We start from the raw sequence: 16906 nt of genomic DNA, 5'->3' as shown, positions 1-16906 counted from the left end.
TCCTCAGAATATCTGCAAGTTCTTTCCTGCAGAAAATTCTAAAACTTTTTGTATTAGATGTTAAAGAAACTCTAAAAAAAAGGAAAAGATATACCTTGTTTTCATACGTAGATGAAAATCCCCACGTGTGTGTGTGTGTGTGTGTGTGTGTGTGAGTGTGTGAGAGAGAATACTGACAAGCTGATTCTGGAAATGTTCACAGAAGTAAAACAAGCCAGGAGAGACAGAAAACTCCTGTAGAATAACAACACAGAGGGAGGCTTTGCCCTACCAGGTTTCATAGCTTATTATAAAGCTACAGAAATTAATAATGTGGGGTTTGCCTAGGAAGAGAAAAAAAGAACAATGGAACAGAAGAAAGCCCAAAATGGATTCACACGTAAGTCAACAATGGCTATAAAAGAACTGGCATGGAGATTGGTGGAGAAAAAAATAGACTATTCAATAAATGGAACGGGCAGTTGGAAATGGAAAATAAATGGAAAAAACAATCTCATACCATTCACAGGAAACCTTTCCAGAACGAATGCAGTTTTAAATGTAAATGGCAAAACTATAAAACTTTAGAAGACAATATAGGAGGAAAGTCTTCATCATCTTTGGCTGGTGCCATGAAAGACAAAAAAAAGCTGAGGAACAATTATTGATTAAAGGAGACTTAAGAGATATGCTAACTACACGTAATGCACGATCCTGGACTTGGCACTAGAGGGGAGAAGAGAATGCCATAAAAGATTCAGATCAGACAACTGGTGAAATGTGAATATAAACTATATATTAGATAACAGTATTACATCAGTGTTGGAGTTCTTGATTTTGACCTATGCTTATGTGAGAGAATGTCCTTGTTCTCAGGAGATAAACACTGAAATATTTAGGGGTGAAGGGGTCTGATGGCTTCAACATAATTTCAAATGGTTCAGCGCTAATAATGATCATGTTAACGCTGTGTGTGTGTACAGACTGTGTGCCTGCACAAACGTGGCAAAATGTTACCTGGAGAATCTCGGTGAAGAGTATACAAGATGTGTTTGTACTATGCTGGTTATTTTCCTGTATGTGAAATTATTCAGAAAAATTGAAAATTTCTATGTTAACTTTTAGTGCCCATCAAAGTAGTCTACAGAGTGAATATATACTAAATGGCAAAAGATTATCCTCACCAAATAACGGGACTAGAAAAGGAAAAAAATTGTAAAGGTACTATGCTCACTTGAAATTGCCAGTTTCCCAAATGATCAACATCTTTAATATACACATGATAATGTCCTCCATAGCAACCACCTTTGTGTATAATAACTGAGAAGAGGTCATACATGTATTCCAAGTCATCCAGTTCAGTCTACAAAAGAACATAAACATTGACATGGTATACACAAAATGCGAAGATATATAGCCAAAGGGAAAAAAAGAATTTCAACTAGTGACATCAATAAGAAATTTCACTGTTTATTACTGTTATTAAGAGTAAATTAAGATAAATTTGAATAATTGGCTTTAAATTTTAAAATTCCTAATTAGATTGGAAATTATCTATCACTGATCTAATACCAATCATATTATAACAACCAATTTCTGCCTCTTTGGTAAACATGAAAACTATACACAAACGAGGTGTTAGTTTTACGTACTTTGGCTAAGATCACGTAAGCCCATGTGATAACGAAACACACTACTCTATCAATGAGTCTGTGAGTTTTAGTCAACACATCCTTGTATTATACCTATTATGCTGCTTTATAAATGTGTTCTTTAGTTGTTGACTTTTTCCAATATTCCAGCCTGATTTGTCATGTGCCTAGTAGAGCCATATCTACTATCTGTCACCCCTCGGGACACTTCCGTCCTCTGAATATGAGAGGAATTTAGAAATTATGAATACAAGCTGGTTTTATTTAGAGGCAGTTTAGTGGAATGATTTATGAATTCTATGATTAATCTTTTCTATAATTAATGTGCTCTATAACTATGACTTCCCAACAGATGGACACTCACGCTGGCATTTAAAAAAAAATCTGCTTTAGGTGAAGAGATACTTTGCATGTGGGTGCTACTTGATGGGGTGCCAATTATTTAAGAAACTTATATGCTTAAAAAGTTGTACTCTTTTAGTAAGCAGCATTTTTTAAATGTCTGGTTCAGGCAAAAGAAATGTAAACAAAGATGCAAAGTGATCATTTTTTCATTGATACAGAAATGAAAAAGTAAAATTATTGTGAATTGTTTAGATAAGTGCTCAATGTTTTACTTATTTCAATTCTGTTATTTCTAAGTATGTTTAAATCATCTGGCAAACTACTTTTTATAAAGGACAAGAATTTTTCTATGTGACATGATGGATGGTAACTAAACCCACTGTGGTAATTATTTCACGATGTATGTAAAGCACTCCATCATGTTGTACACCTTAAACTTATACAGTAACGTATGTCAATTATATTTCTCAATTAAACTGGGGGAAATAAGAATTACCTTAATTATTCAGAAAACAAATTTTTTTCTTAGGAAGTAAACAGAGGGAGTTACGTATATTAACTTGCTACGGAAGAACTGTTTATTCCGTGTGTGCCAATAACAAGCTCAGGGTCAACACACTATAAACTTTGAATGGTAATTAAATTAACAAAAGAAAAACCAAAAAGTTCAGCAATTAGGCTTGAAGTAGAGAAAGGTCCATCTGAATTTTTATATCTAGAAATTCAATAGGTATTTAATAAGTGCTCTGGTCTTAATAAATATGTAAATAATGTATAGTAAGAAATACATCCGTCTCATCATTCTGATCTCGGCACGAATAGCAATTATATAGAATATATTTTTGAATGGCTTATAGAGTAGGTTGATTAATTAATTTGTTTTCAAAACTTTTTCTTGTCCATGTCTTAAGACTTAAAAATTCTAGAATAGTGAAGTTCCAATTACCTGGTCACTTTCTAGATGTTTAATTCATTATGGCATTTAAAGTAAACTAAATCCAAATAGCGAAGTAACAATTAATGGTAATTTTTCCCAATGCAGGGTCATTTCTAATTTTGTTCTTAAATTTTCACTTTAAAGATTTTTCAGGAAGAGTTTAATAAAAAGAACTGAGAACAAATCTATACTGTGGAAATTCAAAAAGGCTGTAATAAACCAGTGGTTCTCAGCTGGGAGTGATTTTACCCACTCCCCTCTTCAGGAGACATGGAGATTTGCGAGGTCTGAAGACATGCTTATCACTACTGGGGGAGGGGAGGGATGTGCTATGCAGCAGGTGGGGGCCAGGGATGCTGCTGAAAACGCTGCAACGCATAGGACAGCCTCCCACAACTGAGAATTATCCCGCCCAAAGTGTTAATAGTGCCAAGGCTGAGATTCTGCAATAAGCCAACTGAAAATTGGGTCAATTAAAGATTTAACCTTGAGAGGGGAAACAAAGAGCATTTCAAAATAAAATAGTTCAAACCTGTTCACAAAAAGGCTTGAGATTGATCTGGAGCGGGAACGTATAACAGCTGGTTTCCTTATATCGTTCACACTTCACAAAATCAAAATTAAATCTTAATAATGAAACCGTAAGAAAGGGAGGCAGCTTACGTAATTTGGCCGACTGTTCAAAAAGAAAAAAAATTTTAAGTTTTTAAAAAGCAGTTATATAAAAGAATATATGTTTCTTTTTTCAAAAAAATATTTATTATTATTTATGCCTACAGCACCTGGTCTTCCTAAGTGGTCTCCCATCCAAGTACTAACCGGGCCCGACCCTACTTAGCTTCTGAGATCAGACATCGGGCTTGTTCAGGGTGGCGTGGCCATAGACCATGGACCATGGCCCCACTGGGGCGTGAACCCAGGACCTTCTGCGTGTAGAGCAGATGTGCTGACCGCTACACTATGGAACCACGTCCTACATAATATTTCTTAATATAGAAAAACACAACTTATGCAGTTTTAAGACAAATATGTCCTTAAATCACTTAAAATCATTACCGCGGACTGAATATAGCCCTTGATATAAATGTATCTTATGGAACTAAAGATAACATTACTCGTTTCTACAACAAAAAGTTTACAACTCAATTTTATGTTTTTATTGCTCACACACTAAGATCACAGCGTGCACCCGCACACTACCCCGTGAGCGTGCTGTACCAGGTGCCCCTCCCTGTTTTCTCCTGCCCGAGTCTGGCACTTTCACCTTCTTCTCCTGGTGTCGGCACATTAGCAGACACACAGTTCTTTTTAGTCACTGAAGGACAGGAGCTCTAATTCTGGGGCCTAAGGCCCTGTCTCAATGGATTCGGACCCCTGAAATTATAGGAAAATTGCTCACGCATATGTATTTTTCTGGGGAGAAGATTCATAGTTTTCATTAGGCTTTCAAAAGGGCTCTAACTCCTCAAACGTTAAGATCCATTGACTGGGGTTTTACAGTTACTGTTCTTAGAAGCAGGTAAGAAGATTTTTTGTTTGTTTGAAGTCCTTGCTTTAAAACAAAACACTAAATTAAGCTGCTAAAATTATATTTAAAAGTCATCAGCTTTTCCTAACCCCTTTGCAGTGTTAATGGCATGCGAGGGGGCAAAAAAATCCTTCCGCACGTACAAAATTATCCAAAATATAAATATCTAACATTTCTAAAACTGTATTTAAAACAATTCCACAAATCTAATGGGTAAAAAAAGTTAAATGGCAAAACAGCAATTTAACAACACAGTAGATTTTTGAATAAGCTCAAATAATACACCTAAAAAACCTGAGAAACTCAACTACAATGTGGCTGGGAAGAGAAAGACTGCTCAAAACAAGAAATCTGCATTAATTTAGGTAGCACAAGTAAACATAAACTTAGAATGCAATAAATCTAATGCAACTAGAAGGCAGTTTTAAAAGCATCAAGATTAAAACTTTTCCATTGAAAAAGAATTAAATCAATGACATAAAAGGTGCATAAAAGAAGTGCTTTTGTTTACTAAAGAGTTCTTGTTTTGCTAATGTGCAAATTAAGTTCAACCGAAACTAAGAATGTATTTAACTATATTTCTACAACTTTTCATCCTCTGAATTATATATTTATTAGGTTGTATTTGTAACAACCAAAGATGAAGCACAAAATAAGCAAGCAAAACATAAACCTCTTCCTTTGGGTTTCATAAAGAGGCAAAGACTGGATGACAATAAGTACTAAACAATATAATATTTACCCTGGTTTCAAATCCTATTGTGAAAGCCACAGGCAAGGGGCTTACTGTTTTTATTACATTTTCACCTACAATCACCAGGATCCAAATCAATAGTGTGTGTTATCTAAATTCGGCCTCATTTTCTTTGTTGGAAAATGCAGTAATTGTCAGCTCTAGAAATAACGCTCTCTCTCCATCATGAGAGTAATTGCAAAGCTACGTCTTTTGTGGTCTTTACGTCAGTGCTCAATAACCACTGACTGAATCGAGCTCGAGTTCATCACGCTAAGAGCCTATGACATCATCCACCAGTGGAACAGTGACCACTGCAGCTAACGACGACAGCAGCAGAGCTGACGTCATATTGCAGAAGAAATAAGCTGTGGACATCCTGTCTTCTCTTCATCCTGTATTTTGCTTTGCTGTACAAAAAGAAACCTAGAAGTACTCTGTCAAGCCCTTAGCGACTTAAGTATTTCCCGCTCCAGCTGGGGGAGAGAGAGGGGCTAGCAGATTTGCTAGAATCTGGGAGGAGATATAGATAGACAGATAGACAGATAGATGATAGATAGATAAATAGATAGATACTGTAAAATAACTGCATATGCAGAAAATGAAGAAAGCCATCTACTTTCACAGTAGTAGACTGTGAAAGGAAAGCAAGTTTTTGACAGTAATAAAAACATATTGTCTTCTTCATAATAGTAATTTGCAAAAAGGAGGGATGTGGGGAGTTTATCAAAAAAGGTATATTTAAGAAACACTGAGGTACAAATAAATTTTTCCTGGAAGAAAAAGAAGCTGAGAGAACTGTTGGCTTGGAAGCTTAAAAAAATCCTTCATTGTAAAAAAATTAAAATACAGATATGTATAACATGTCTTTTCAATCCTTAGCATTAATCAAGGGCTTCACGTATATCTTCCAGACTTTTTCATACGAGTTGACTTCACTTGACAGACCTTCCTGCTAACAACTACTAGGTGGAGATCCTAAGAAAAGGCAGAGCATCTCTCTTTACCTTTGCTGCGTTCACCAGCCTGTCACAAGTTCCACAGTGGTATAAGTTGTCATAGTCAAAAACTTCCTCTTCCACATACATGTTCCAGAGTGCATCTTCTAAACCTGATACGTTTTTGACCGCCACTGTTAGATCTAAGAAGTCTTCCTGAAATACACGTGGATATAATATTGAAAAAATAATATCACAGGGTTCCCAAACACATCAATAACTCATCCATATGTTGGGAATACTTAGATCTATTTTTCCTAAAACACTGTACATAAGAAGGTATACATCACCTGATCAGATACTGTGGAATTCATAGCACCAAATCATCCTTTCGTAATCAAACTATGACTTAGCTTAAAATGTTATCAGGAACTAGCTTATGAGTTCATTGTAGATACAGTAAAACCCATTTTATCAAGAGCTAAAACAAATCACTGAACACACAGCTAAACTGAGAAGTGCATATGGGCAGGGCTAATTATTAATGCTGTCTTACGCTCTAGACTAGACCAGCAACATGTGTCTGAATGCCCCAATGTAAACGCTGCTTTCTCACCATCTGCTAGGGCTGGTTTGAGACATACTAAGGAAGTTAAAAGAAAAAGTTTTAAGCCAGGACAAAAAGGTGTTTTTAATGAAAATTAAGAGGAGGATTTTGCAAAACAGGAGTCTATCAATTCTACGATTACATTTGAATTATGACATGTTTCTAATAATAAACACTTAAAATTTGGCAAGCTTAAAGCAGAGTTAGCTGTGTGTGTGAGTGTGTGAGAGTGTGTGTGTGTGTGTTCGTGCATGTGCAACAGCATTAATGGGGTTACTGAGGCTGCAACATAACAGAGCTGATCAGTTCATGGAGAAATCTAAAGTAATAAAGTAACATTAATACCTAGTTTATCTGTATGTGAAAAGTTAATGTCTGTAATTTATCATGTGCCTTCACAGATACTGTCTTAAAATTGAAATTACTTTGTAAATTATTACTAGAGTCAAGTCAATCATACAGTAATTCAAAGACACACACATCTTAATAGTTCCAAACTAGGCTGACAAAACCTATTAGCACAGGCAATAAGGGCCAAGAGTATTTTTTGCCCTTAACTCTCATAAAAAACAAACAAAAAAAAACAATTCATGCAACATTTAGAGAATGGCATTTTTTTACTCATAGTCAAATACAGAAAATTTCTATAACTCTTGACATAACAAAAAGAGATTTTTTTTCTTAAGACAACTCTTCAGTGATGAAATCATTTGCTGTGTAAGATTTGTAGAGCAAGCAAAGATCATTATATTTACATGAGCAAATTTCCAATTTCTAATTTCCAAGTAGATTAAATGGGCAATCTGTTATGACAAAGACTTGAAGGTTACACTAGTTTAAAGAGGATTATAATGGTTTTACATCACTTATATATTTTAACATAATATTTAGACATAAGCACACACATAAAACGAAATTTCCGAAAGACATTAATAAACTAAATCCAATATTTAATTACAGCTGTTTGTCCATTTTCTAGGCTAACTAATTTCTTAGCTAACTTTCTTTATAATGTTCCAACCACCCACCATGACAATATCGGCTTTTCTCCTGAGGCCACCGCCCTCTACTTATAATCTGTTCTCCAAACACCTGCCCTGTACCAGAGTGCTGAATAAAACACGGAAGCTACATTTTAAGATATCTGCTTCTTTCTGTTTATATGGAGAAATCTGGATTATATGATAGGCGTAGCTAAAAGTTAAAGAAAAAAACTGACAAAGTTATTTCTAGTAATAAACACTTTAATCCTCATGTGGTAATCATAGAACTAATGACATAATTATACTTTACAATATAACTTATTACTAAAATACTCTTGCATATTCACCTGCTTTTCACTGACATTCTTACATTCTTTACAAACAATCTGGTTAACAATGGTTCCGTGATACAGACGACTGATGAGGTCATGGCCGGAGGTCCCAACTAAAGAAGTTTCCAAAGCACTAAAGAGAATTCGATTCAGTTCCTGCACATCATGTTGCCTCATTTCCTATAAAACAGGTAACTTTTAAATGTAATTTTGGGCTTCGGATTTTTTAAAACAGATTTTTAAAGTGATATCAGTTAAAAAACACAAGACTTATCAAGAAATCCAAAGGTGAGCCTTGATCAAATATAAGGATGACTGAGCTAAACGAGCTGAGAGCAGGTGAAGAAATCACCACCTGTTCTCATTTTACTACAAAATGAAAACATGGACAGGCAGTGTTCACTGCGTACATACAACTCAATTCACTTGAAAACAGGAAAGCCTGTGCATTATTGTGGGAAAGCACACAGGTGGCCATGCCACAGAAAGGAGAGGAGGAACACAACAGGCACATGGCAGTCTCAAGGAGCTGGCAGTGTGCACAGTGAAATCTCACTTAGATCAGAGGGGCTGGTAAGCAGTCTGAATTTTCAGCATTTGAAAAGAACCAGAATTTACTGCTTTGACACATAAACACACTAAAACAAGACTAGCACAGTGCTCCTGAGAAAAACTCCAAAGGCACTCGTCTGAATCTGTATAAGTCATGCACTTTTGAATGAATGGACTGAACTGCTCCCTAAGAACAACTTATAAACCAACACCAACTCCTAACGGTGGAGAGGAGTAACCAGCATGGGAGGCGGAGGAGAAGCAGGGGCAGGGGAGAGCCAGGAGTGTGAGGTCTGGGGACCAGCAGCAGCTGGTGCTTGAAGGAGGGGCAGCGAGTGCCATTAAGAGCTGTTAAGTTATGCGCAGAGACCTGTCTCCTGGACTTGGCACACTGATGTCATGACTGGCTCTGACAAGAAGGGTAGAAAGGAGGGAGAAGAACAAACAGAAGGTGCAGAGGCAGCAAAGGGAGACAATTTTAAAGGTGAGTTTCGTATGAAGAGACGCTGACAAAGCGGATGAAGACTGGAGCAAGACGTGGGACTCAGGATCTTTTTCTTGTTTTTCAACATACAAGATATTAGAGGATATAAATTTCTTCAACATCACTGGCTCTGATAGGACGGAAACTTGTGGAAGTTTTCAAGCTGTTTCTGAATAATCCTGAATTTGCCTGAGGTGCCTCAGAGACCCTGTCTGCCACTGCAGGTCCAGTCCTAAAGAATTTCCCACAAAATTTTATTTAAATATAAATAAGGTTTTCATGGCTTTAAAAAGTAAGAAACCAGCAAATTATTGGAAGCTCATTATCCGAACATAAAGGAAAATTCCTTAACTGATGACTGGATTAAAAAAAAAATATGCTATATCTTTCCAACAGAATTTTACTTGGCAATCAAAAGAAATAAAGTGCTGATACATACTACGACATGAATAAACCTTGAAAACATTATTTCAAGCAAAAGAACCTAGTTACAACAGATGCCACACCGTCTCATCCAACGTATGTGAAATGTCTAGAATAGGCAAATCCATAGAGATAGAAAGGAGATTTCGGGTTGCCAGGGGATGAGGAGGGTGACAGCTAACGGGCATGGGGTTTCTTTTTGGAGTGGTGAAATATTCTAAAACTGATTGTAGTGCTGGGCTGTACAGCTCTGTGAATATACTAAAAAACCACTGAACTGTACCCTTTAAAAGAGTAAATCTTATGGCATGTGAATTATATTGTGACAAAGTGGTTATTAAAAAAAAAAAGGAAAGGAAAAGGAATTAACCCTAAACACCTGCCTTTTACCAGGAATTTCACAAACACTGTTTAGGGAATGTATTGCCCCATTAACTTTAAAGCCTGAGCCTGGCCTCTAACCACACAGCATCATCTGGCTGAGAAGTGCTCCCCTGAGAAGACCAGTTTAGAGTTTACTGTTGAAGGCAACACAGCCTCTTTCCTGTTTCCTATAACTCCGTCTTTGCAAGAATACATCTATTCCATTAAAAATTACAGACCTGGTTTTGTTTAATTTTGTAGAGCCAACAGCTCACCAATATTAACAAGCACCTTTACTTGTTTCTGACAAAAGTTTCGTTGGTATACAGTGAAATACCCTCTAGGAACTCAAACAGAAAAATGGGAGTCTTACAGCAGGATACAGGAAGAAAATGAAGAGACTCGGGAGAAAGGCAGGATAGGAACATGAAAAGACCTTCCAAGGATGCTTTCACTGTTTTGCTTGAAGCAAATGTTCAAATCAGAACACCCGGATTCAAATACTAAAGGAAGTCACAAGGGCAGGCAGAATTGTTGCTAGTCAGCTTTTTAAGCTGATCAAGCAGTTTGCTATATAAATGGTAATCTCTATGTAATGGGTGTATCTCAACTAGACTACATGATTGTAAAAATCATAAAAATTGTAAAAACCAGCTCTTTTACTTCTCCTTATATCCACAACCCTCTCCCCACCCCAAAATCACAACCATTCATAAAATCATGCATACAGCAAGTGTCTAAAACTATATCTTTGGCTTGTAATTACTTAAAATGAGAAGTAAATATTTAAATATTGAGACCCTAAATAAAATTAAAGGAAGTTAGACAACATGTTAACCCAGTGTTTCCTCTTTATTGCTGGTAGCTTTTCCTAGGGAAGCTGACTTTCGTACCTCATTGCTGGTCCACCCAAAGCTGTCAGTGAGGTCTGCTGTGGAGGCAGCATCCTGGTCCACGAGCAGAAGCTGAGCAAACAACCGCTGTAACTGTAAAGGTATGATTCGAACCTAAATGAGAAACAAATACGTTTCTAAACGAAGTCTTTTAAAAGTTGGTTGGGGCTTTTTGAAAGAACTGCATGTTAGTTTTCTCATATCTCCTAGTTCACATAGTTCACTCAGAAGCTTTATAAAAATCTTATAAAGGGTTAACTAGCTAAGATTCATTCTTCTTAGAAAATTCAACCCAAAATGTTTTAGCAATCTGAAGTTTCCCACTTTGACATAGTTCAGATGAATATTAAAACTCAAATAGGCCTTATTAAAGCACCCAACTGATTACAGACTGACAGTAATTTAAGTCTCTAATAGTTGATTCTTTCTCTGAAGCATCCCGAATACAGACATACTCCCTATGAGGAATTTTCCAGTCCCAAGCATCTCACTCTGGAGTTCAGACTCCTCACAGGGCTGGCTGTTCCCGCCCCGCTTTCTTCCCGCAGGCTCCAAGCCTGTTCATGCTATATTTCGTGGGGTGAGGGCTGGGCCGACTGAGGATGCTGCTCAGAGCCTGGTCTGCAAACCGAATTTAAGTATCTAAAGTGTGAATAAGCCTTTAGAAACTTTTATGACAATTTAACATTGCCACATTTTTATTGTATCTTACAGAACTATGTATGATCTGCAATGGATTGGGAATTTCTAAAAAATACACAAAACTACCCCTTGGCCGCACAGGTGGTTTGAGAAGCAGTGGGCTGAATCACGAAAGACTCCCAGTAAGAAGTACAGACTCCAGTCCGAAAGCAATAGCTTCTGAATGATGTTTAAATGGGGGGACGTGATTAGGTCGCACTTATGATAAACCGATTCCTCGCTCGTTATTTCCAGAGTACCAAACTACAATACTGGCCTCTGTTGTTGTTGTTACAAATAGGGAGAGTTTCTGGTAGGCTTGTGTGGATGATTTGTAAACATCTCCTTCACCAGAAGAAAGAATAAACATAGTGGAAAGTCAGGTTACCTATAAAGCAGTGCAGCATTATGTTTGGAATTGGAAAAGCAATTCTCTTTTGCATGGAAAATTCACTACTAGTGGGGTACAGGCCAAGTCACTTTCTGAAAATAGAAGCGTCATTATTAGGTAGCTAATAAAATTACTGATTGCTATGAAAAAGGAACTTAATTCCTTCCTTAAAAGACATTTCCTCAATACTCCAAAAAACCCCTGGAAATCACAGATTTGGTACCTTTGCATCAGGTTTATCCTTTTCCTCTAAAGAACCAAGCTCTTCTGGGCCAAGAGAAAACAAAGCTTCTAAACAAAAAAAAGGAGAATCAGAGACGCAAATGACATTATCTCATCTCAGCAAACCAAGACCAGCAGTAAACATAATCAGTTAAAGATTCAGAAATGTGACTGTGGCGATATTTATACCCTCACTCTACACATTTTACTTTCTGGTAACATTATTTTTAACCACTGACTCTATAAAGTGGCATGCTAAGGTTTGAGAATGAACGATCTTTAAAACAATAAGTATGCATATAAAACTAAAAACAGTAACGTCAGTAATTTAAGTCAGAAATATATGATGGCTTCCTATTGCTTATCACAGTGGGTCACTAAAGCCACATAAGGAATACTAGGAAATATAACATAAATATGTAAGTGTCACGTGGGTTCATTTACAAGTTACATGTGAGACTTCCCACCATCCTTCCATGAGGACCACCTTCGACTCTGAGATCATGCCCTTCTTCTTTTGTGGTAGGCAGTGTCTTCTGCTGTACTTTGATACACTCCAGGGAAAGAAGGGATGGGATGGGTGTCATCTCCCCGTGACAACCACTGCTGCCATAGTGATTACTGTTATGAACGCTATATTCCTCCTGAGTTCCTGGGAGGAACTGGGAAACATGAACTACAAGGGTAAAGGCAAAAGCATAAAACCATACTCAGACTTTTACAATCATCTCCCACTACTCTCAGCTACACTGAACTGTAAGGACAATGAGCTCACTTTAGCCCTACTTCATAGGGCTAAAATGATTCCAGAAAGCTCCAAGATTCTCCCCCAGGTATCTGCCAGTCCTTACTCTTTCCAAATTATACCTCCCCTTCAATAAGCATCAGGATTCAAGCTAAGCCTTACAAGGAGTGCACAATCCACACTAAAATGTCAACCCACGTGCTTGGCCAGCACCATCCCTTGCTAGGGAGGACGATGGGCTGGGTCCTCAGCCCTACGCTTGCGTAGTGGTACTCTGCACGGCCTGCCTCAGTCTCTTTTTAAGGCTGCTTTTCTACTTCAAGTTGCTCTTTAACTTCAACGATAATAAAATTTGTAAATCTGCTTGTTCCTGCTGAAAATTTCTAATGGTGGAATTACTGAATGCATCAGGGAAATATTTTTATGGAGAGGATGGAGTCGAGGACAAGAGGCCCCAAGGGGATAACAGTAAATATTTACTAAATCTCTGGAGGCAGGAAGTCTTTCTAAGCTTAGAAGCAACAGAAAACGTCACAAAGATCTGATAAATGTGTAGCGGTGGGAAGGCAGACGCCACAAACTCGACACAGGATGAACTAGGCTGTCTGTTCTCACAACATGGACATGGTGGCGAGCTGAGCTACAAAGCCATGTAGAGCTGGGGGCCCCAATCAGGGCCACGTGGAGGCGAAGGAATGTTCACGTTGAAATCGAAGGGACACGGAGATTAAGACCCTTGTGGAGGAAGCTAGTTCGCAGAGATGGGAATGGGACAAACATGCAGAGGGAAACGGGCAAGAAATCAAGGGTCCAGTGAGGTCGGCTAGCTTCCTGTAGGTGGTTTCCAGGAGATTCCCCTATATTCTTACAAGAAATCCCCCTTTAAATTGAACTAATCTGGGTGGCTTTCTGTTCCTTGAGCATAATCCCTTTATCTAACATCTTGGGTCTTTGGAATTCAGAATTTCCAGATTTTAGAAAGGTACACATCTTAATGAAGAAAGGGTTATATATCTTAACATTAAATCCACAAAAGGCTCTGGGGCAAACAGTATTCGTTAATCAAGGAAATTCATATTCCTGTAACAAATACGTGACTATTCAACTGAGATAACTAAGGCTATACATGGGCTCACATCAGGTCAAGTTCTGAAGTCCAATAAGTTCCAATCAGATCAGGTTGTCAGAGTTTTCTAAATTTCAGAATTGCAGATATATGATTATGGGCAGTATAGATAATGTGACACCCCCTCTCCACTCCAAAAGGAAGGATATAACCCTTCTGGGTGACTCTGCCTTAAGTGATTATTATTTTGGATAAAATTTAAAACTCAAAAATACAAACAGTGTAACAATAATGAAGGCTGGCATTCATGACAAAATTGTATTTATGTTGTATTTTAAATTATAAGAATGAGAAAAGACGCTGCCTTTAGATTTTGTTACTAAACTACTGTGATTACACAGAATTAAGGTAATTTAAGCTTCACATTTCTCTTGAGAATTACTAATTTATGTCTTACATTAACAATAAACATGTGCTAAAGAATATACCTTTAAGATACTTTGTCTAGTTGTGATTTTGCATAATTAATTAGGTATAGAACCGAGGGTATATATTACTAATCAAATGCATGTAACATAGCATACCTCTGAATTCAGGTGTAAAATGAAGAGTCTGAAGAAGGGAATTGAGGTAACAGGTTCCACCCTGATTTCTGATTCCACTTAAATTGGTGAATTCTCTAGGAGCAGGTGGCTCCAAAGCTTTGGTCTTTAATTTCTTCCCTTTTCCATACTGATTATTTGACACACTGGAATAATCCTCTTCAAACAGGTCCCCAAACATTGTGAAACTAAATATTACCCTTAAAAAATATGACGTTATAGAAATACTTTTATTTTCAAAACAAATTTCCCCCACATGTCCCTATTTTATACTTGGGAGAACCTATTTTAAGTGGTTCCTTAGAGTATACAGGGTTGTTTGGGCTGTGGAGAGAGCAAGACCTGGATTTTTCATCCCTGCTGTACACTACCTGAGTGACCTAGGCAAATTACTTAACCTGTGTTCTTATAGATAAAATGGGATGCCACCCATCATGTAGGGTCATTTAAAGAATCAAATGACATAATGAAAAAAAAGAACTTTGCGCACAGGGTTTGGTCCAAAATCAATAGCTGCTTTTAAAGGCATATTGACATCATTAATAAAAAAAGAAAACCCATCACCACACGTAGTCTACTGCTGGGGTGGCAAAGGCGAGCCTAGATTGAGAGTTGACAAGGACCGGGGAACCATCAATCACTTCCACTTCCTAAAATCTCCGCTTCTCACACTCTGTACCAGATTATGACACTTAAATGAATTAAACGGAACAAATTAATCTTTATAGCAGTTTAGGGCATGGTCCCAAAGCTTGAGAGCCGCGAGGATATTCACTGGGGATAAAAGATGCCATTAATAATTATTAAGGCCAAGGCCCTCTAATATGTATCTATCCAGGGATCTCGACATTAAGCCCTGGGGACCTAGGCGACAGGCTCAAGGTCTGACTCGAGTGTGGCAGAGGGTCACCTGGAAATGAGAAATGCAAAGCTCCTAGCACAGTTCCTAAGTGGCAGGAAACGCTGAAATGCAATTATTTTCCTTTTCAGCCCGTTCCTCAGAGGAAAAGCGCGGAAAACGGAACTCGCAAGTCTGACCTCGAGCTCGTGGTCTGGATTTCTGCCTCTCCCACTTCTGGCCGAGACCGGGCCCTCAAACCCTCCAAGTCACCACGGGGTCCAGGGGCGCGAGGAGGGGAGGTCCTCGCGGCCGGGGACCACGGACCCGACGCCAGAAGCCGCGTCCCGAGGCCGACCCAGGCGGCCCGTCACCTCCCCCTCCTCAGGCCGTGCCGCCCACAAGTTCCCTGTGCCTCCCATGTCCCTGCATGGAACTCCCGCCGCCAGTCCCACTAACTGCCTGAAGCCCAGACCTCCGCCCCGACCATAACGCGAAGCAAACGGACGAACCCTAAACAGGCGCCGCCATATTGGCGCGGGCGTACCTCCCGCAGCGCGGAGCGCGAGCAATTTACGGAACGCCTGGACTACTCCTCCCAGGGTGCCCGGCGGGAGTGCCGGCCCGTCGCGCGCGGCATTATGGGCAATGTAGTTCCTTTACCGGGAGAGTTCGGGAGTCCAGATGGGAGGGCGGGGCTTGTTTGCCTGGCAGCTCCTGTGTTCGCGGGTCCGCTCGGCCAGCGGACCACTCATTCAGTCACATTTTAAAGTTCAATATTTACTGCTGTTCCCAATGCATACTAGTTGGAGTGGCATATACAAACATCACTTGCTTTTTGGCACAGCTAATTGCCAAGTTACCTGAACACTGGAAACATTTGAGTAGGACTTCAAGTTTGCCGTGAACTTTCAAAGACATTTTCCGGGGTATCGCCAGTGAAAAATGTTCCACGTAACCTTGAACCTTTATAATATCCCCAATGTTGTTTTGTCTGCACCAACTCTAAGCATCATACGCAAGAGTACACTAAAAATGCCTCAAAATTATCATCTCTCACTGACATGAGCATCTTGAGAAGACTATTTCAATAGCCTATGCAGGCTCTGCTTCTGGCATGTCTCCTATACAATCCAGACTTCGGCCAGTAATGATTGAGGAAGACAGGGAGAAAATCCTTTTGACTTCAGCTAAAGATAGGAGAGATTGAGAACAGTAATAGAGATAGATGAAGCTGCAAGGCAGGAGTCAATGTGAATGGCAGCCTGCGGGATTTGTACCGACCATTCGAGTGAGACTCCTGTGGCTGGAATGTTCAGGAAGTGTTCTTAGGGAAAGAACTGGAGGCTGGAGACCAGTTAGGAGGCTAAAGGGCGACTAGGAACCCACAGTGGGATCAGCCTGTTCTCAGCTCTCATCAGGCTTCACTTGGCCACCTTGCCCCCTTGGCAGCTTACTCTTCAGGACTCCGCTACCTGGCTCCACGGTATCCTATCCCGCTGCTTCTCTTTCTACCCTTTGACTTCTTCTCCTTTGCCAGCTATGCTTCACAGCCCTCTCTTAAACAGTAGATATTCCTCAAACTTCATTCCCTGATGAAGAATGAACACTG

The 16906-nt window shown here is 38.9% G+C and overlaps 1 protein-coding gene and 1 pseudogene across 3 annotated transcripts in view; both read right to left on the bottom strand.

The window, feature by feature from the left end:
- The window catches only part of USP40 (ubiquitin specific peptidase 40), a 74140-nt gene extending 58250 nt beyond the window's left edge, over nucleotides 1-15890 (bottom strand). Inside the window, exons 1-8 of one of the 3 annotated variants that reach the window (XM_039855566.1) lie at nucleotides 15807-15890; nucleotides 14439-14656; nucleotides 12045-12112; nucleotides 10750-10863; nucleotides 8050-8214; nucleotides 6182-6328; nucleotides 3446-3589; nucleotides 1214-1342 (exon numbers count right to left, since the gene is read on the bottom strand). In XM_039855566.1, coding sequence (XP_039711500.1) covers nucleotides 1214-1342; nucleotides 3446-3589; nucleotides 6182-6328; nucleotides 8050-8214; nucleotides 10750-10863; nucleotides 12045-12112; nucleotides 14439-14637 — 966 coding nt within the window. In that variant the 5' untranslated portion in view covers nucleotides 14638-14656; nucleotides 15807-15890. Of the gene's footprint in view, nucleotides 1-1213; nucleotides 1343-3445; nucleotides 3590-6181; nucleotides 6329-8049; nucleotides 8215-10749; nucleotides 10864-12044; nucleotides 12113-14438; nucleotides 14657-15366; nucleotides 15787-15806 lie in introns of those variants that run through there. The other 2 variants (XM_039855567.1, XM_039855569.1) reach the window with 2 other exon arrangements.
- Nucleotides 3684-3799, bottom strand: LOC120597409 (uncharacterized; annotated as a pseudogene).
- Nucleotides 15891-16906: the final 1016 nt, after the last annotated feature.

Source organism: Pteropus medius, unplaced genomic scaffold (genome assembly GCF_902729225.1).
Source record: "Pteropus medius unplaced genomic scaffold, Ma_sr-lr_union100, whole genome shotgun sequence".
Taxonomy (NCBI): Eukaryota; Metazoa; Chordata; class Mammalia; order Chiroptera; family Pteropodidae; genus Pteropus; species Pteropus medius.
This window is presented reverse-complemented; position numbering and strand designations above follow the sequence as displayed.